We start from the raw sequence: 21,699 nt of genomic DNA, 5'->3' as shown, positions 1-21,699 counted from the left end.
TGGCACATTTGGTCTGGCTCCTTAGAAAAAGTCTCTTTGACACAGAAGACCCTACTAGCATCATAGCCTCTTGTCTTGCAGGAGCGTGCCATCCCACCACCATGAAAAGGAAGTGCAGGAAAGGTTCTTTCTTTATAATAACTATGTTTAACTGGAAATGTGTTGATTTATTTCGGTAGTGTTTATTTTCAAGTGCACATGTGTAGGTAGTCACGCTACTATATTTACTGTTTATTTGGGTCTGTAGATTAATTATTTTTATAATTACTGTTTACGATTATTTTTTTAAAATCTTAATCAGCAAAAGAACTTCCATCCCTTGGCCATGACGTTAGACAAAAGCAGCGTACCTCAGTGGATATACCCCCAGCAGAAATGAAAGTTTCAGTCTCTCCACAACCTCCTCTTCTAACCCAAACAAAAACTCTTAAAGACTTCCAGTAAGTAGCATTCCTAACTGTAACTTAACGTGTTTTTTCATGTAATGAATTACCATATATATTCTACTATAAGTCAATTTCATGTATAAGTTGAGGGCAGTTTTGGGGCCAAAATTATGGATTTTGGTATGATCTATGGATAAGTCGAGGGTAAAGCTTTGAGGCTCCCTCTGTGTGTATGTGTGTGTGCATGCACACGAGAGACAGAGACTCTTAAGCAGCAATCAATCGCCTACCACTCTCTGCTTCCCCAATGGCTCTTTCAGAGTTCACTCCTGAGGTAGCACAGCGAGAGAGACAGAGAAGGTGTGTGTGTGCACGTATGCGCGCATGTGCACCAAAGAGAGAGAGAGACTCTGAAAGAAGCAGCAGCCAATCAGCTATCACTCTCTCTGCTTCCTCAACGGCTGAGAAGAGAGAAATTGCTCTCCCCACCGAATGGATGGAGAAATCTGAAAGAGCTGCCATTGCATTACTATATTGACCTGTATGTAACTTGACCAAGGATTTTGGGGGCATAATTTTTTCGATTTATAGACGAGTATATACGGTACTCTTACTGCTGCTAGACTGGGACTTTGGGATTAATAACCCAGTTATTACAGAATTTGCTGTAGTTTCATACATCAAAAACTACATGAAGCTGTTGAAGTGTCTTCTGCCACCTCAGATTTCAAATATGTACACATCTGTTCTAAAACTGAAATCCAGTTATTAACCCCAGCTAAAGTAGATACAATTAATAAATTGCTGAATGGGTAGCTAACAGTTATGTAAATTCTACTAGTTAGACAGATGATACCAATGGGGAAATACTGAAGATTTGGTTGAAATGAAATCGTGATCGTTCTCTAACTTATAGATCCAGCCCCTCACCTTGTTTTTAACTCCAGGAAAGATAAAATATATATTGAAAGTGTTTTAGAAGTTAGTAAGTCTTGTTTTAGAAGTTAGTAAGCTTAGCTCAGGCTCCTTTCTTCCATTGTTCACATAAACAAAACTTAGGGAGATGGTTCTCTGACATGTCCAAGACCCTCTTATAATACCAAAGGATTGCCTTCTCCATGCTAGCTTTTGCAGATACAATACCTGTCTGGCCTGAGGAATGCAGCTGGAGTCCCCAGGGATACTGCATTTCAGCAATCACTTTCCCTAAAAACACTTTCAGTGTTGGAATTACCAGCCTGCTGTCTCTAGAATAGAAAAAAAAATCAGCATGGCACCTACTGACTTCTGTGTTGTTTTGATGTTTTGCAGCTGAGTCATCCAAGAATTTTTCTTATTAAAATATACTCCCAAACAGTTAAAAGAGGAGACCTGGTCTATCTTATTTTCTCCTAAATTCCAATTAAATTTAGGTGATCATTTGCCACCTTTGATTTAGCATAGTTTATTCTAAGTTGTTCTGCATGACTAGACTCATTTACTTAGTTTTCTCTTCAGCCCAATTTTATTCATGGATAAATAATACAATGTCATCTGTATATATCAGGCTTGCCATGTTACAATTCCCTTTTCAGGGAAGGAAATAATTAGGGCAATTTGATTTAGTTACAATATTATTAATATAACGATTAAACAGGAAGGATGCTAACAAGCAGCTTTGTCTGATTCCTTTTGTTGTATGAAGTTCCTCCATCAACTTTCCATTTGTGTTGGTCCTTACCTTCATAATTCTGTTAGTGTATAACTCCTGGATTAGGAGACACAGCCTTTAATCTATATTAGTCCTGTCAAGCTTACCTCACAAACTACAGTTGGCCCTCCGTATCTGCGGACTTGCAATCCCCGGATTCAAGCATCCTTGGCTGGCAAGTCCGCATTGTTCCCAACAGCAGTGCATCCATGTGATTTCTCCGCCATTAAGTCCCCTGCATGCACGTGCTGCCACAAGACAAGAGAGGCTGTCCGCAATAACAGCAAAGCCATGTGCACATGCCACTATTGGGGACAACACGAGCTTGAGCATCCACGGATTTTGTTATCCGTGGGGGTTCCAGAACTGATCCCCCAAGGTTACCAAGGGCCAACTATATTCCCATTGATTATATCAAAAGCTGAGAAGCGAGTAGACGCAGCAAAAAGTCACTGGAAGAACCACTGATATATTTATGCATCAAATGATGTAACACAAAAGGCTGATTCATTGTGCAGTGGCCCTCCCTAAACTCAGCTTGTTACTGATGAAGAATATTGTTTTCCTCCACCCAACTTAGCAGCTTCTAGAGAAGAAAGTGGTTGTAAATCTTAGCTAATACCCAATAAACTAATTGGCCTGATAATTTTGACGGTCCTTTCTTATAAATTGGGAAGATTATGCTTTGCGTACATCACCCATAGAAAATTTCTGTAGAGTTCATATGGGAAAATAGTTTTTGCTAGTCTAGACAAGGGCAGCCACAATTCAGAGCTTATTGTAGACCTTTGATGGAATTATCCTTCCCAGATGCTTTATCTGTTGATAGAGCATATATGAGTTTGCTCAGTTCATGAACTGAGACTGGAAGCCATTCTGGTAATGCCATTAACAAATGATTAGAATGTCTTGTTCCATTATCCACATCACTTTAACAAATATTGCTAAAGTAAGTATAATAAATATTAGCTGAAATATAAGCACCTTATGTGGGATTTAAGCCCCTGTCTAGACTGATATTGAGATCAAATTCCAGAACTGTCTTTCATTCCTTTTCAGAACTGCCAACCCCAGCTCCTTCCACAGAGCAATCATAAATGTCCTTTCTGCTTTCTTAATAAATCCTTATAAATTAGGCAACAGGAAGCCAATGTTTCCAAATCAGCTTTCATATAGCTTAGTTTTGCTATATGTCCACAGCCTTGCTTGGGGGTTTATGTCAAATCACAAATATCCTGTGAAATTTTCCTCAGTAACAAAAACATTTTGCTGCATGGCATAGAAAATGCTTATTCTAGAAATAAAAATTCCCCACAAATAGATGATATATAGATGTTTGATCAGTTGTGCAGTTCTTTGGATCCTAGCCTCAGTTTTATCCTTTATTTCACAATTAATCCTTAACCAAAAATTAACCAAAAATAGTTGAATTTAAGTCTCTTTATGCAGACTGCTTATTCAAATGTAATTAAGCATATTTTAATATTATTTAGAGTTTTAAAACTTTAGCAAAAGAAATCATCTACATGTATGAGACTATAAGTATTGGATACTAATTAGTATTTTGTATTTCTGGATGTCTGAAATGTGTTGAACTCTGTGTCAGATGTTCCAGTACTATATAATTGGATGTGTTTTATATCTTCTATTTAGGGAAGACATAGAAAAAGCTAAATTAACAGGAGAATGGAAAACAGTGTATGATTTTTATTCAACAACATTTGATTCTTTTTTGGAAATCAATACTGCATTTAAGGTAAAATATATATATTAACTTTCACTCTCTCTTTCTCTCCTTCCCTCTTTCATTCATGGGTTAAACAGTTAATAGCAATAATGTGAATATGTGTTGGTATATGCATTAATTAAGTCTGAACAACCAGAAACCAGAAGTTAGATGAAGTAAAGAAAATTTGATATTTTTTAAAAAGCGTGTTTCTTAAACATCTGCTTCTGTATAACAAAATACTATTTTTGTTTGCACCAGTTTTATGTATTGTGTGTGTAACTTAAGCACTTCTTATGAGATTTTGCATAAGTCTTATCAGTGGATAAATGAAACCCCTCAAATGCTTCCGTACTGATGAATGTATATGCAAGAAAACAACATGCACCTGAATTACACATAAAAGGGAAAACAGTATTGGCATTGCACCCACACCACCAAACAGAAGATTAGCATTTTCAGAGCCGCCATCATCACTCTTCTTTTCAGTAGATGAGGGAGTGATTTAAATCACCCTCTTGTACACATGATCATTTCTATGTACAACAGTGGTGTCACTTAACTTAAAAAATGAACTAAACTTACGAGTAACTGCTCAGTCTCAGCAAAATCTTATTCTATTAGTGTGGCCCATTTAGGGTGACTGCTGCTGGCATCATGTATCACTAAAAATATGAAGAGAAAATTCAAAATGCATCTGCTGTTGCAGATCTCTGTTCTTTAATGTATTATCTTACTTTGCAGAAATGCATGGATGGTCCTTTTAATTCCATTGATGATTGCGGCGTGGATACTAAATTTGTGAATGAGGTTTATGACACCTTACTCAGTGCAGTAAGTAAAATGCCTCTTGTATATCAGTTACACAGATGCATTCATTTAAAATATATAATCATTATAATACACTTACAACATCATAATACTAATTTGTTGTACACATGTATTTTTTTGTATTAACTTCTGTTGTTACCTGTCTCAATCCCCAAAAGGGAAGAGGTGGGATATAAATAAATATTTTATTATTATTATGAGTTGGGGTAGTCCTGAAAAGGAGTTAAGAGTTCCAACATTATTATAGCAAACTTTAAAAAGTAAAACATTCTTAAATATTTCCAATTGTTATATATCAATAAGTGTTAAGCTATTCAGGTTTATCTGAGGCAGAAGAAAACAAATTTATTTTAGATACTATGGCTGCATCCACACTGCAGAAATAATCCAATTTGACACCACTTTAGCTGTCATGACTACCTTTCTCTGGAATCCTAGGATTTGTAGCACCAGAGCTCTCTGACAGAAAAGGGTAAATGTGTCACAAAACTACAAATCCCAGAATTCGATAGTACCGAACCATCGCAGTTAACGCTATGTCAAACTGGATAATTTTTACAGTGCAGATGCCTCCTATATCAGAATTGCGGTGGAACAGAGAGAATACAAAAGGAATCAAATCTCCAAATACTACAAGAGTGTTTGTTTTGTTTTTAACCTTGATAATAGATACTCAGGAGGGATGTATATTGTAGTCTGAAAAAGTACTCATAGGTCAAGGAGGATGCCAGCATACTTAATGGACCAAGTCAAGGAAACTATAGATGTAAACTAAAGCTGTATTTTAAAAGTTGGTGTCTTGCACAGAGATTTACATAATTTCTTTGAACTGTAGCCCATTTGTTTTCATGATTCCAACAGACTTGTTTACTTTAGAATAATATTGTTTATATATATTACATTATTTAAACCCATTTAAAAGGTTTATGTAATTGAAACTGCTTCAGCTGATACACAGATTGCAGCTAGAACTCAGGCTACAGAACAGCCTGTTCTGCCCCCCTTTGTGTGGTTGTGATAAAATATTGATATTTCATGGGGGATGGGTATCAGAATAAATTGTTCTTAGTCATTGGATACAGGAACTGGTCTTTACTAAGGCCCAAAACAGATAGGCCATTCTTGCATGGACCATGGTAACTGCATGTGCCTGGTCCCAATTGTGGCGACCACCACAGTCCTGAACCGGGCTGCTAAAAGGAGTGGATTTTATCTGCTCCTTCTTGGCCCGGCTCTTTGTAAATGGTGCAGCTTTGGAGCAGCTTCAGGCCGCATTTGGGGTGTGTGTCATGTATACAGCATATCCCCAACGTGGCCTGAAGCTGTGTCATTTTGCCTGTGGGTTTTGGGCCTCAGTCTACTAAAATCATTTTATTACCAACACTTTCTTGGCATAAATTGTGAAACCTTTTCTAGGCTACATCAACACAAGAGTTTCCTGGTCTGTCTAATCTGTTGCACTTCATTAGTATTAAATAGTGAGTTATTTTGTGTTTTTATTCTGTCTGGCAACAACTGCGTAGGTTCCTTCCAGTTAATTCCTATCAGTTGTCAATCTTTTCCTTTTCTTTTTTTGCCAGAACATGTTTATTCACTTCCTTACAATCTGTCAAGGTGGAAACAAGATAAGGATAACCGCAGTATGAATTTGCAAATATAGTCATTCTGTTTTAGAAACATTCTTTCTGCTGATGGTTAGTGCATGCAAATACATGCAAGAATAGCTAATAGCCCCTTTTCACCTTGAAAATTATTTTCAAGAATGACTACAGTAATTTCTTTTCATGGCCACTATTTTCTCTACTCCAAATAATGTCCATTGAATTGTTCCCAAATGCATATTTAAGAACACAGTTGAGCAACAGTTACATGTGTTTGTACAAAACATGCAGTTTGGTCTTTAACCTGAATGCTACTGGTTATCTGGAAGGTTTGTGAGTATAGCCGGTCTGGTTCTGACTGACAGCTGCAGAATTCTAGACACTGTTTTCTGAAGCCATCAATAGTTGGACCTTTAGGAATTACTAGTGTCCTTCAATCCAAAAAGATTTAGCATGATTTTTATTTAAATTAATGTATATGTACAGTGGGCCCTCCATATCGGCAGGGGCTCAGTTTGGGGTGCTACCACAGATGCCAAAAAACATAGCCCCATGTTATTCAGTGATGGTGATGTGAACACATTATTCAGCATGTGCATGTTCACATTCTGATCATGGAATAATAAGGGGTGTGGTAATCTGTGGATGGCCAAAACCACAAATGAGAAGTTGTCTGATAGGGCAAGCCAACTGTATAAGGTTGTTGTTATTCTTTATTCTCTTGATTATCTCTCCTCCACCACCTCTTTGTCCTCCTTTTTTCTGAGAAATAGTCTAAGAAAATAAATCACATATGATTAAGTTTGATTGTCACTGTGCCAGTTACAAAGAGGAGTAGGATTCATTGTAAATATCACATCTTATTTTATTTATTTAAGATTATTCATAATGCTAAAGCCAATTTTAGTTGGAGTTCATAACAATGATAAGTGCTTGAAAGCAGCCTCCACTGGTCACCAGCAAAACCTTGTCTTTAAAATTGCCTTCAGAAAGTCAGCTCTTAAAATACAGATTCCCAAGAGAGAAGCAATGTACTTCTGACAGGTGGATGCAAAAATGCAGCATTTTCAAATCTATTTTTATGAGTCTGGACACAGATTTTTAAGTGTTAATAACTGCCTGAAAAGCTCTGTATGTCTTATGAACAAAGAATTTTAGATAGAAAGTTAAAGAAATGTGTAATGAAATTCCAAATACTGTATTTTCTGGCATATAAGATTACTTTTTAACCCAGGAAAATCTTCTCAAAAGTCAGGGGTCGTCTTATACGCCAGGTGTTGTCTTATAGGGCAAGTGCTGAAACTTCCAAGCCAGACTGGGAGAATCTGCAGTCGCTGCATATGGTGGGGGGAGTTAAAAAATGGCTGTGGCTACATCCCCACCGTATGCGGCGACCATATGAAAGCAGCAAGGGCAGCACTGTACAAGTATGGTAGAAGAAAATCCACTCACTCGGATTCATGGAAAGAAATGACTTAATGCGGTCCTAATGACGAGGTGAGGGGGTGTCTCACCGGGAAGGTGTAAGTGAAGGGCGGATGCCTGAGGTATGGAAAAAGAGCCGTGTTGGCACTACCGCTCTGATAGTCTTGGAGACAGGGAGGGCTGGGCAGGCAGGGAGAGCTGACCATTCCAAGCAGGCTTTGTATACAACAAGTTTTCCTGTTAAGTACCTGCATGTCATAAGCATTTGAATTAAAATTACCATATTGAAATCAAATCTCATGTTTTTTTAATTTTTATTTGGTGTGCGTTGGAAGAGGGGTAGTCTTGTACGGCGAGTATATCCCAAACTCTATATTTTAACTGGAAAAGTTGGGGGTTGTTTTATACACCCAGTCGCCTTATATGCCAGAAAATACGGTACTATAGCCATTTTGAAATCAATCCATGTAATGCAATTTTCACCCAAGTGTGTAGAATAAACTTTGGAGTAGCAGGATCAAAGCTATCTTTTAGTCCCTCTCTTCCAGCCACTATGTTTTTCTCTATTCACATGTTGGATATGGGCACAGAATGCCTTGATCATGCTCCACAAATTGGGGGAGGGTAAAGATTGTGTGTTGCTGTTGTTCACATGCCATAGCAGAAGCATGGGTGACCAGGAATGACATTGCTTGGCTCTACATTTGGACAAGAACTAACATCAAATGTGTACCTCTAATTATTCCACTAAATCTGAAAAGGAAATGATGCAATATGATAGTGGAGAAATTTAGATTGAAGATTTGGGGAGAAATGCAGATTTTTAGAAATGAGACTATGAGGAGATTTAAGGAAAACATGAATGGCTTGGGGGGGAAATTAAGGTTTCCTCTGAATTTTTGAATCACATTAATTTTTTTTAAAAATCATGATCCAGCCACAGTTTACTGCAAATTTTTCTTTCTCCACTTGCTCTAGCCTCAAGATATCCAGAAATGTATCCTTAAAGGAGTAATTAATGGATTATTACAGGAATGGAAAGGGTAACTAGCTTTTACATATGTTTTACCATGCCAGTAATTTTTAAAGTTTCTGTTGGAATGAAATTCTGAAAAGTGTTTAACATGTAACACAAACAACAATTTAAAATCATATAGCCAAATTTCACTTTTTATCAACAAGAAGAACTTATTCTCATCTGGTGTATATATTTATATGGAGACAAGTTACAAAAAGGTTTACAAACAGTGAGTTGCTGCTCCCTTTGCACTTGGTCACCCTGGGAGCAGCAACTGAGCAGCTGGCTGAGCAGGAACCAAGAAGCCTCTTGCCCATGCTGACCTTACGGCAAAGGCCAGTACAGGTGAGAGGCATTTCAGTCACTGCCCAGACAGCTGCCTGATTGCTGTTCGCATTGCAGCCAGTCATCCTAGGAACAGCACGTCACAACCAGCCAGCTCAATTCTCAATGCAAAGACATTGCTGTGGTGAAAAAACAAAAGAAGACACTAAGAGAGAAGTCACTGGCAAAGTGTTTAATTTGAATCTAACCAGTTCCAGACCCCAACATAATATTAAAACAGTATCAAAACTCCTCCTCCCCCCACATATTGACGCACAAACCTTCATCCTCACCTGCTCTAATGGTTTCTTATCACCCACCTGCCTTCCCTACTTGCCATTCCTAAGCTCTAACAGTCTACAGTTCTTTAAAGATAAGAAAAAACCTCCCCTACATTCCATCTCTTTGCAGAAGCAGACAGCATTACCAAGCAGCCCAGGCTTTGATGTTACATTGCTTATATCAGCCCATCCTCCATCCAAGACATGCTCTTTCCTTACACACAATACAAGATATCTCCCCATCTACACAGGATCACACAGCCACATACATTGCAATACAGAAACCCCTCCCACAAACAAAATATATCATGGCAGAACCAAACATGGATTTTGAAACCCCAACTGCCTGAGCAGTGATTGAGAAATTTCTTACCTGTGGCAGCCTTGCAGCGAAGGACAGAAAAGAGCCTCAAAACAAATCTTCAAACAGAGAGTGCAGTGTGAAAATCAACTGTAATTTATCAGTAAATTCCATTGTGTTTTTTTCTGTGCTTGATTATAATTCAGATATTTTTGTATTATGGCACTGACTCTCTTGGGTTTTTTTTAATTAAGAAATTAAAATAGTATTATCAACTACTGTGAGTGGGTAATTCTGTTTTAATGTTCTTCAGAAAAGAAGCTCCTAGACAGAGTAAATAGCCTCTGAACATTCATTTTATGCACAGGGGTGAGTTGTGAAGTGACCAGGTTTGCTAATGACACAATATTATTTAGTGTAATGATCACAGAAACTGATTATGAAAAGCTTCAAAAAGATTTTTCCCCATACAGGGGGAAAGAGTATTAAAATGAGATTCAGTGTAAGCAAAGTTGAGTTGCACATACTGGTGCAAAAAAATAAATTCCAACTTCATGCATACAGTGATCAAGCTCTGAGCTGGAGGTAACTAAGGCTGCATCCACACTGCAGAAATAATCCAGTTTGATACCACTTTAACTGTCACAGTTCAGTTCTGTGGAATTCTGGGGACTGTAGTTTGTTGTGGCACCAGAGCTCTTTGATAGAGAAAGCTAAATGACTCACAAAACTACAGTTCCCAGAATTTCATAGCATTGAGCCGTGGCAGTTGAAGTGGTGTCAAAATGGATTATTTCTGCAGTACGGATGCAGCCTGAGTGAAGGATCTTGAGGTTGTGGTTGATAGCTCAATGAAAATGTGCAGCTGCTTTTTTAAAAAAAAGTCAGATTCTACATTGGACATTATTGATCTTTCACAGTGAAGACAGATACAGAGAATTCATTGGGCATCTCTCCAGTCTATCTAATTCTCTTTTAGCATTTACCACATTCTTTTTTCAAAAGATCTGACCACTTCAGTATTTCTGACATATTTAAATTTGTAGTCATAATGTTAATATCAATAGACTTTATGCATATGAACATTAAACTTGCATGGAAACATCTGACCTAGTAAATTCTTAATTATTTATATTTAACCAACCGAAACATTTTTCTTTGATTTTTCTGAGACAGTAAACAATTTTGCTAAATATTTTGAAGCAATCATCTCTTCAGAAGTAAGTTCTTGTATGTAGTCTGAAAATAAATAAAAAGACTACATAGCTTTTGTGATTGGCTCACACTCATTCTGACTGGTGAAAAAGGAGTTGGAATTACATATGGAATTACAAATGTATTTATGGTGTGCATATGCTCCCTTAAATTGTACTTTTCATTTTATATTCATTAATTTGCTTTCAGGCCACGAACAAAAGATGATCTTAGAGCATATTTTATACTTCTACAGGTAGGTAAAATGTGTGTTTACTTATTATAAGGGAATATTTGTCATCCAAAGCTTTTACGCAACAGTTTGTTTTATTTATACTGTTCTTAATAATTGCTAAGGTGGTCTTATTCATAGTACCTCTATAAAGGACAACACAGCAGCTATGAGTTACATAAGATCATAAACAGAAAAGCCAGATCATTTTTTCTCTTTGAGTCATATTGCCTCTGTGCTCATAAGCATATTCATTTGTGGGTTAGGCAGCTTATTGCTTTACACAATGATGAATGTTATAGTACACAATCAATTTACATATATATCTTCCAAATTTGCTTACCTTGGGTTGAGTACACCTTGTTACACTGTCTTTTGCAAATTTTAGCTAAAGAGGCATCTTCTGATATATATCAGAGGTAAGTAACTTTCACCAAACTCCTAAATTGTTGTTGATTCCCAAGATACCCCCCCCCCCGCCGCCTTGGGCATATCATTAAGGAGGGTTTACATCAAATACAAGGTTTATTACCTTCACTGTATAGATATGTATTCAACTCCTGCACCTTTGGCAGAAATGCCAGCTGCCTGTCTTCTTGGGTAAGACTCCATCAACTTTGCACATTGGATCCTGTGAATTTTTGCCTGTTCTTCTTAGTAAAATTGTTTCAGCTCTGTCATGTTGGATGGCACCATTCGTGAATGGCACCATCTGTCAATGAGACAGAAGTCTGGTTTTTGAGACTGGGCCTTTCTAAGATATTCAGGTCCTTGTTTGTAAACCACTCTAGTGTTACTTTGAGTGTGCAGTTAGGAGTGATTGAGCTGCTGGAGGATAAAATTCTTTCACAGTCCCTGATCCCTTACAGACTTAGAAAAAAATTCCTCTAGAGTTGCCCTGTAGTTGCCTCCATCTTGCCCTCTGTCAATGGGAAGTTTCCCAGTCTGGGATACCACATGATACTGCCACCACCATGCTTCACCGTGAGGATGGTCTTCTCAGGACAATGAGCACTGGTGGTTTTGTACCAAATATAGGGTTTGGAGCAAGGTCCAAAGTTTAATTTGGTCTAAACAGACCTGTCAACCCTTTCTGGCATGTTTCCTGTGCATTTTTGCAAATTCCCACTTCCCCATAAATACCTTCTTTTTTGGAGTGTCTAGATGATAGTTGTCCCATGAACAGTTTTTCAACTGCAAATCACTCCTGCTCCTTCAGACTTACTATTGCTCTCTCGGTTGTTTATCTGACTAGTGGCCTCCTTACCCACTTAACTGAGTTATGATGGCCTTCTCCAGGAGGAGACACAATTCAGCCTTATTGTTTCCATTTTGTAATAATGGATTTTATGTTCCACAGTTTGGGATATTTTTTTTAAATCCAACCCTGATTAATGGTTCTGCCCAACTTTATCCTGGAGTTGTTTTGATAGCTCCTTGGTCTTTGTGATGCTTTTTGTTTAGATAAGCTCTCCAATAAACTCTAGGACTTCCAGCAAGAGGTTGTTTAATCAGAGATTATGTGGCATGCAAACTGCATATAGGGGCACTTCATTCAACCCCTTATTTGATTCCAAGAGGCATTGGGTTGTACCACAGCTTATGCAGGCATTTTAGAATAAAATGGGTAAATACTAATGGAACCAACAAGTAAGATGTGGTGTGGTATTTTATTTGCATATGTATAGTTACACCTACTTAAAGCGTTTAAGCAAAGATGTTCTGTATTAATAGAATGAGGGAAAGAAGGAAAAAATGCTAGTTTTTTAAACAAGGAAAAGCAAAAAATGAGAAATAATTATCTATTCTAGCTTGGCAGTGGTGGTTGTTTGTAGGGATAGAATTAATGTGCCTATTCTGTCTTCTAAATTGATATGATTTGTGCTTTGTCCTGTCCTGACTCTGTCGCAGCTCAGCAGTGCAGCGTAACAAACTATTATTACATGATACTCCCCCCATGGCTATTGAATTCTCATGAAATTCAGTAAAATTCTCTGTGCAAGGGAAGGGGGAAGCTTTGAGCGATAAGATGAGAATCTTGTGTAGCAAAAATTATTATGCTGTGTAGGAGTTATTATATCCCAAAAGCTTATTATGAAAATTTTTGTAATAACATTTTCATTAAAATAGTATAGTTTATTTTTGTACTGACAAAGTGTTTTTAATCTTTTTCAGAATCCTCTGTTTAGTAACACATCAACGTATGTCATTTATGCTCACTTGCTAAGACAGATTGCTGCCTTAACAGAAGGCGATCATCACTTCCTAATTCACTGGTTTAAAAAGTAAACTATTTTCTGTTGTCTAGGATGACAAATTTAAATGATAATTGTAGGGAGGGGAAGGGAGGGGAGGGGAATTGACTCTTATTTGGGGAAAAAGTAATAGTTTGAAGAATAGAATCTGCAAAGCAGCATAACATATATACTCATGTGTAAATCTAGAAATTTAATTAAAAATTTTATCCAAAAATCCTTGGTTGACTCATCCACGGGTCAGTGTAAGCACTGAACTTTAACTCTTATCAAAAAAGGGACAAAACCCTTCTCTGAACAGAGTGGCGAAAGGTGAGAGCTTGGTCTATTCCAGGAGACCCTAAAAACCCCCAACCCCTTCTACTCTCTCTCCCACAATGCCGTGTCTGACCTTTTGGAATGCTTGGGCAATAAAATGGCAGCAGTGGCAGCTCTTTGGCACTTCCTCTCAAAGGAATGCCAAGAAGAATCAGGCTTTGAAGGTTATGAATAAGCTATTTGTATCTGTTTGTCAGCTTTTCTAGGTTGAAATCAGGCAAAGTTATCACATTAAAATTAAAGACTATAATCACTGCTACCGTAGAGCCTCCACAGACTGGCATTATTTGCCGGCGTGGGGGCGTGATGTATGCATGCCGGCTGCCCCCATGCTGGCATCATAACGCGCAGCCATCTGCATGACGGGGGCATCACGGCACTCCATTAGCTCAGTGTTTAAATGTGCTGTGCCAAAAGAGCACTGAAAAGCCGTCTCCACCACCACAGCTAGGGCACCCTTTCTGTGGTGGCTTCTGTTTGCTCCACGGAAAGGCCGGATTGGGGCCGCATCGTGCGGTTGCCGTGGCACCGATCCAATGAGGAAAGAGGTGGTACGGAGCCGCCCCTTAGGAGCTGTCTGTTGAGCCCTGTAGTCTCCATTTTCTTTGCTTTGCCTTTTTGTCCTTTTTGACATGTGTGCATTCTCTTAGCCCTACCTGTAACTGGTCGCCTACCACACACATTGCATAGACACCATTTATGGTAGTTGCCTCCTCATATATCCAGCCTTTAGGGTAAGCACGAACAGTTTTGTCTGCTTTAATTTTGTAACTTCTTTGGCATCATTTTCCTTTGCTTTATCCTTTATATCCTTTCTTACATGCTCCTATATTTTACCTTAAACTTATCCATGGGTCATATCAAAAACCATAATTTTGGCCCTGGAATCTACTCTCACCTTATACATGTGGCCAACGTATAGTCCAGTGTATATTTATTCCACTTCATGCAGAGTTCTGTAAATCTTACCTCTTTGTTTTTAAATAAAAAATGGGCAAGCAGTTCTGAGCAGAAATAGGTTGGACAGGGATGAGTTAGGGGCTAAACAGACAGCTTCAAAGGAGCGGCTTGCTGACGCCCCTTTAAGGACCAGATTGGGGCTGCTGCAACTGCACGCCGTAGCCCCAATCCAGCGATTTGCCAGCTCCAAAAGAAGTGTCAGAAAGCCGCATCTTTTGGAGCCGGCAAAAAAGCCACCCTTCCTGTGGTGGTGGCGTTTTTACTGCATTTCTTCAGCGCAACATGTCTAAACAATATTGTTGACACCATCTTGATAGTAGTCATTCTGAACTGGCCCATAAGAGACAAGTGGGGCCTTGGTATCCACTGGGGTTTGGTTCCGGAAGTTCCTAGTGATACCACAATCTGTGGATGCTTAAGTCTTATTATATAAAATGCCATATTAAAATGGTGTCCCTTATTGAAAAATGACAAAATTAAGGTTTGCTTTTTGGAATTATTATTTGGAGGGAGAGATATTTTCAAGCTGTGGATGAGGAAATCCATGGATGCCGAATCCGTGGCAATTAGGACCAACTGTAGTGCTAACCATTTAATAGTATTTTGAGATATATTCATTCTTCATGGAGACTGTGGCACAATTTTTTTGGAATGTTTTGAACTTTTAAATATGTTCAGAAAGAATTGTGAGTTTCAATGATATTCTACTAATGTCATGCAATAAACAAAATAACATCATATTATTTCTTCTAGGATGTCACAGAAGAGATTCAAGCAGGTGATAGAGAGGCTCCTCCAGTTTATCTCCTTACGTCTGTTTCCTGCAAAACCTGAAGAATTACCTCTTATGGAGAAGTGTACCTGGTGGATTCCATCAGCAGCCAAAGTCTTGTCTTTATTTAGTAGGTTTTCCCAGGTCAATTAGTTTTTGTTTCTTCTTCTATTATGATGCTTATCTCACTGGAGTTACTTTTTATTATAGAAAGTATCTCAATATCTGCAGCCAGTAACCTAGATCTATACTTCCTATCTATACTTCCCAGAGTTTTTTGTGGGTTTTTCGGGCTATACGCCCATGCTCTAGAAGAGTTTCTTCCTGACGTTTCGCCAGCATCTGTGGCTGGCATCTTCAGATCCCAGCCACAGATGCTGGCGAAATGTCAGGAAGAAACTCTTCTAGAACATGGCCACATTGCCTGAAAAACCCACAAAAAATTGTGGATGCTGGCCATGAAAGCATTCGGCTTCACATATACTTCTCAGAGCTTGGAAAGGTTACTTTTTTTTACTAGAAATCCCAGAATTCCCAACCAGAATTCCCAGCTTTTCCAAGTTCTGATATTAGTCAGCATGTCCCCTTGTTCTCATCTCTTTGATCTCCCTTGTGTGACTCTCAGTCTCTTCTCCTAGGAATATATGGTGGGATAAAGACCACCCAAAGTGGACGGTCTCCTGCCGCCCTAGTTTGCTCCACGGGGAAGCCACAGCCTTCAGACCACGGGGCTTCCCTGCGGAGCAAAAAGAACCCTTAAAAATCAGGTTCTTTATGCTGCGCCATTGTGACGCTGCAATGCACTGATGGTGCATTTGCGGTGTCACAATGGTGCCGGGACGTGCAAACACTAAGCATCTGCCACATCAAAATGGCAGCACCCATGTGTACTGGGTGCCGCCATTTTGACGTACAGATTACGTACTAGGGTTGCGGGGCATATATAAGCAGCGCCCCGAGGCAACCCTAGTACGTATGCAGGCCGGCGCTTTCGCCGGTCTGTACAGTACCTATATTTGTTTATTTACAAAGTTATCTCAAGTGTAGTTATCATGGGATATCAGGACAACATACCATGCTATTAATTTAATGAATTTAAAACAATTTTAAAAAGTGAAAAATTATTTCAAAGGACTTCCTTAGAATTATCCACAACAGCTCTGCCAGTCATGAGTCCTGTATCAAATGTTTTTATCACATGCATTTCGATTTTTTAAAAAAAAAACATTCCTTTTTCCCATTTCTAAAATCCACACTTTTGGTAAATATTCTATTGCTGCCTCAACAACATATTTATGAACATTATGTATAACTGAATATTGATATAGATTAGCTATAGATATGATGCTGCCATCAGAACAGAACACAGAATGGTTCTCAGTCAGCAAAGGGGTCAGGGCAAGGCGGCCTATTTAGTCAACCTGTATTCAGTAAATATAAAGGACAAGCTCAGACTCAGGCAGTAAAAGTGAAGATCTGAGGAAGGAACAGTTAACAACCCAAGATGCAGACAACACAGTACTACTTGCAGAAACAAACAAAGTCTTGGAGCAATTACTGAAGGCGGTCAAGGAGGAAAGTGCCAAGGCTGGATTAATGCTGGAGAAGAGGGCTGAGGATACTGGGGACAGCCAAGAAGACAAACAAATGGGTTCTGGAATAAATCAAGCTTGAGATTAATTCTGGGAGCCAGGATGACTGAATTTGGCCACATCCTGGGGAAAAATTAATCCTTAGGAAAGGCAATGACGTTAGGAAAAGTGAAAGGCAGTAGAAAGAGAGGAAGACCACATGCCAAATGGTCAGACTCAATTAGGCAGGATACAGGCCGGGGCCTGCAATACCTGAGCAAAGAGGTTAAGAACAGGGAGTCTTGGAGAGCTTTCATTCACAGGTGTGGGAATCAGTGAAAGATGCCTGCTCTCCCACTTCCTGCTGTGGAACTCAGGGAGTGTTCTCTCTGGCAAGGGGAGCCCTGCAGTGATCCATTGTGGTGTTTGAACTCTCATATTTCCAATTCCATGGGCTGAGATAGTTTTTCTGGTAGTGACTGTGGCAGGCTGTTCATATTTGACCACGGGTGTTATAGCATAAATGCAGTTTGTTTACAGAAAAAAATGTAAAGGTTTTCCCATAGTTCATGAAAGGTTTATGAAAATTGAGCTGGCCATATATAATTGGCATACTGAAGAAAAGGTTGCCTTCTCACATGATTCTCAAAGCAAGTTGCTCAAGGGAATCTAAATAAATAATTTCTAGACCAACATATAACAGAAGAATTGTCTGACATTCAGTGATTTACAGAGTTATTTTACAGACAGAAATTGCTTGTTGTAGTAAAGAAGTTACACATCTTGATCTAAGGGTATTATTTGGAGTGAAGAACACATCCAGAGCTGTAGTATACATTTCTACATACCCTCTGACAGCCAAACTTAACAACAAAAAATGTGGAGGAGCTAGGCTAGTGTCTGGTCTTTCACTTTTTGTCCTAAAATAAATAGCAAACATAGTGGTAAAATTCAAAGATAGGCCGTGTTAGTGTGGATCAGTATGCAAAGGGATCTTGTAGCACCTTTGAAACAGAGAGAGAGAGAAAGACATTGTTAGCATAAGCTGTCATATGCTTAGGTCTTTTTCTTAGTTTGTCGCAAAAGTGCTACAAGATCCCTTTGCATACCAAGCATATTGGAGTAGCTGTATGCAGAAATTCAACAACAATAACCAATAAATGTCCAACTGCAAATTAGCTCCTTGCATTGATTTTAAAACACCAAGGACATGGATATAATACAAATAAAAGTCTTGTCTTTTCCGGTAATATGATATAATATAACATAAACTATTAATTTCTTTTTTTTTGACAGATCTTAATTTCATTTCTCTAAACAAAGTTAATTGTCAAGAACCATTCTGAAAACTCATTATTTGAATATGTCTTGCAGATGCTTCAAATAGTCTAGTTAACCCTCCTGTTATTCCATATACGGATTTCTATAATTCCACATTAGATCATATTGATCTCATGGAAGAATATCATAATTGGCAATGTTATGGAAATTCTAATAGGTAAGAAAAATGTGAGAATTTAGTGCTATTGAGGGATTACTAAATGTAATGGGGGAGATTATCAATATTTTCATGGTTTGCTTCCACATAAAATTGTACAAAATTTATTGTTGTACTCATGTCATCATTTTGAATTATAGGTATTTTGAAAAGTAACTTTTTTCAGAACAAGCCTCTTGCAAGAGATTATAGGTTATGATAGATTATCAATTTGGTGCAGTTCATTACTCTTTAAAAACAATTAAAAAGTACAATACTCATCCAGTTATATATATCAACTTCTTTTTGAGCCTTTAGTGTAGTGCTTACTCAGACATATTTTTTCAGCAATGTGTATGTCCATTCACAGGAACCTCTGAGAAGACCTCAGCCAATTCTGTTTTTAATCTACATTTACTATAATATGTACTGTTTGAAGTATTAAAGTTAGTGCTTACTAGACTCACTTGATTCTGCGAGAAATATAAGCACTGTCTATTTGTCTTTAATTAGAACAGTAAGAATTTTTGCCAACTAGTTTTTAAGTCGTAATTTATTGGGGTTTCTTGTATTCTGAGGCTGCCAAAACTGAAATGCATTTAATGTGTTGTATTTCTCTTGCATGATAAATATTCAGTGTTTTTTTAATGTCAGGTATATTGCTTTCATTGAATGCATGATTAGTGGTTTTGTATTCAGCTGTTACACACTATTAGCTATTCACTGCTGACCTTTTCCTTTGTATTGTAGCAAATTGTCCCTCCCAAAGTAGGTTCCTATCTCATTTTATAGGAAGTAATTGCGCTTTAGTTGTCAATGAAAAACTTATGTTTTATTGTGTGTTGTGTATAATTGATGGTAAAATTACACATTATCCCAGCACCTTGTTTGCATTCTATATTTGTTACATAACAAGAAAATATGATTGGAAAGCATTCTTCCTCTAGAGCATAACACCGGTCCAAACATGAAAGATCTGTTTCTGTAATAAGAGACAAGGGCCATGCTCACCCATTTTCTGCTACATGAGAAGCTTCATTGCAAGACCAGCATTTGTTGTGATTTTGCTTTGTTTTGTTTTTGGTTGACTGGTTTGGTTTGGTTTGGTTTAGTCTGTCTTTGAGTACAGTTGAAGCTACATCTTAAAACTTTAAAAAAAAAACAATGTGAAGAAAGCCAACTAGGAAATAATTGAGAATGGCACACAGCCTTTCCAACTTCTAGAGTCTACATTAAAGTAGTTAGGCAGAATAGGTGCAAAAGAAATTCCAGGAAGCCATATCTTGGGGAATTATCACTACATAGTATGAGTATGGTCTTTTTTAATTTCTCTGATCCCACCATAGTTACTGATACAAGCTGAAACCTGATATTCCTTTGGATAATATATTTGTTCTAGCCCGGTGGTGGCAAATCTTCGAGAGACTGAGTACCCAAACTCAAATGCGTTCCTGCATCAGGTGTTATGCGGTGCTGGGGGGCAAGATTTCTGGGGGGGGGGGAGGGAGACAGCACTTTCGGGGGCGAGACTTTCTCAGAGATAGCTGGAGAGGGGAGGGAAGAAGAGGAACAGGTGCATGTCTGTTCCTTCTCTTCCCCCTGCCCTCCCAGGCCTTCAGCTGCCTCCCCGGAGAAGGAAGAGGAACAGGTGCAGCTGAAGGCTTGGCATGGCAGAGAGAAGAGTTCCTCTTCTTCCCCCCACCCTCCCATGCCCTTGGCTGTCTCTTCCCTGCCCTCTTGGGCCTTTAGCTGTCTCCGGAGAGGTAGCTAAAAGCACGGGAGGCTGGGGGAAGAGCAGGAACAGGTGCATGCCTGTTCCTACTCTTCCTCTGCCTTCCCATCTCACCACATACCCTCAAAAATGGCTTTGCATGCCAGAGAGTGCACGTGTGTCATAGGTTTGCCACCATGGTTCTAGGCCTTTGCATTCTTTTTCAGTAAGACTATTGACCTCAAAGAATCTTGAAGGGAAATTCACAATTGAATGTTGGCATATTCTTCAAAAACATCTATTTTCCTGCATTTTAAAAAAAATCCCATCAGGTTCTATGGTTTCTACTATAGCTATGCTTTAGTAACCATTACTTCTGCGTCAAGACATAAGTCAACTGCAGTGTTCTATTCTGTGCTGAAAAGAGAATCTGGACTGTTTTGTATTGAAAGTCCCTCAACAAATCTTATGAGTAGGTAAGAAGAGGCCACCAATTATAGCACCAGATAATTAGCTAGTTTTTACAAAATTTAACAGACACTGATTTGCATATCCCTGTTTATTATTATGCTCAAGTGATTTGGAAGTCATGGTCAACAATGTTTTCCATCCCATCAGCATCAAGCAAGCTGGAGACTTTGTACAAACTGTATGATTTCATCCTTGCTCCTCTGGGTTAGCATCCAAAATAGAACTCTATAATGCCCGAGGGCAGGAATCCGTCTAGCTAAAAAGATTGCATGTACAGTGCTGTATAAATTTACAGCGCTTCATAAATAAAGGTTAATAATAATAATAATAAATAATGCTGCACATGAAGTCCAAGACTTCACACTGTCTTCACTCCACTCTGGCGGATAAGGAAGGCAAGAAGCTTGATACCATAGGGAGAAAGTTCTACTTCACATCTGCTCTCATCCCCAAGATTTCAAACTATCTGGCATGTATGGGTGCCTACAACCATTTTCTCTGGTACAAGATGACTCCATTCCTGGCCAGGCTTTGTTAATGAGAACTATAGAATGGCTTCTCTCCTGCAGTCAGAGGCTTGGAAGTTGGCAGATCATCAGATTATGACCTCTAGGCATGTTGCTGTTTATGGAGGGAAGGCTATGGCTGTTACTCTCTGTTGGCACGTTTGGCTTCAGTCCTCAGGCCTGTCGGACCAAGCCCATACAGTCATTGTTCAATTCCAAGACCAACTTCAGGCTAGAGCACACCCACAAAATGAGGTCAACAGTGAGGAAGTTCAGGTACAACCTCCTTCCAGGTCCAGGTATGGCGGCTTCAAGTACGTGCACTTCTCAAGACAGTCTTAAAATTCATCAAGATGGCACAGTTACCATTTTGCTGCCTTCTCGACACAGAAGTCTGAGTCAGAAATTTAAGTCTGGACAACTGAAGAAGATTCTACTGACAGTTCAAAGCACCGTCTTTGGCTTCCTGTTTGAAGATACTTTGGCTGCCATTCCTCCATCTGTACCACCAATGCCTTCTCTGCCGCCACTCTCCATCATGAATGCTTTGGAACCTCTAGCCACTGTTCCACCGATGCCTTCTCCTCCATTCCACAATTCCCCTTATGCGGGGGGGGGGGGGGGGGAGAGTCCAGAACGGATCCCCCAC

At 38.8% G+C, this 21,699-nt stretch overlaps 1 protein-coding gene across 8 annotated transcripts in view; it reads left to right on the top strand.

Annotated features, from left to right (window-relative positions):
• Window positions 1-21,699, top strand: part of LOC149318693 (putative E3 ubiquitin-protein ligase HECTD2) — a 75,465-nt gene that overhangs the window by 33,998 nt on the left and 19,768 nt on the right. For all 8 annotated transcript variants that reach the window (XM_089510288.1, XM_089510287.1, XM_089510286.1 and 5 more), the window contains 8 exons: window positions 302-440; window positions 3,730-3,832; window positions 4,547-4,636; window positions 8,638-8,702; window positions 10,988-11,033; window positions 13,185-13,294; window positions 15,296-15,444; window positions 18,260-18,383. In XM_089510288.1, the coding sequence (XP_089366414.1) occupies window positions 302-440; window positions 3,730-3,832; window positions 4,547-4,636; window positions 8,638-8,702; window positions 10,988-11,033; window positions 13,185-13,294; window positions 15,296-15,444; window positions 18,260-18,383 (826 nt within the window). The remainder of the gene's footprint in view (window positions 1-301; window positions 441-3,729; window positions 3,833-4,546; window positions 4,637-8,637; window positions 8,703-10,987; window positions 11,034-13,184; window positions 13,295-15,295; window positions 15,445-18,259; window positions 18,384-21,699) is intronic.

The sequence above is a fragment of the Sceloporus occidentalis genome, unplaced genomic scaffold, assembly GCF_023333645.1.
Source record: "Sceloporus occidentalis isolate IW3139 unplaced genomic scaffold, rSceOcc1.0.p SCAF_2, whole genome shotgun sequence".
NCBI lineage: Eukaryota > Metazoa > Chordata > Lepidosauria > Squamata > Phrynosomatidae > Sceloporus > Sceloporus occidentalis.
This window is presented reverse-complemented; position numbering and strand designations above follow the sequence as displayed.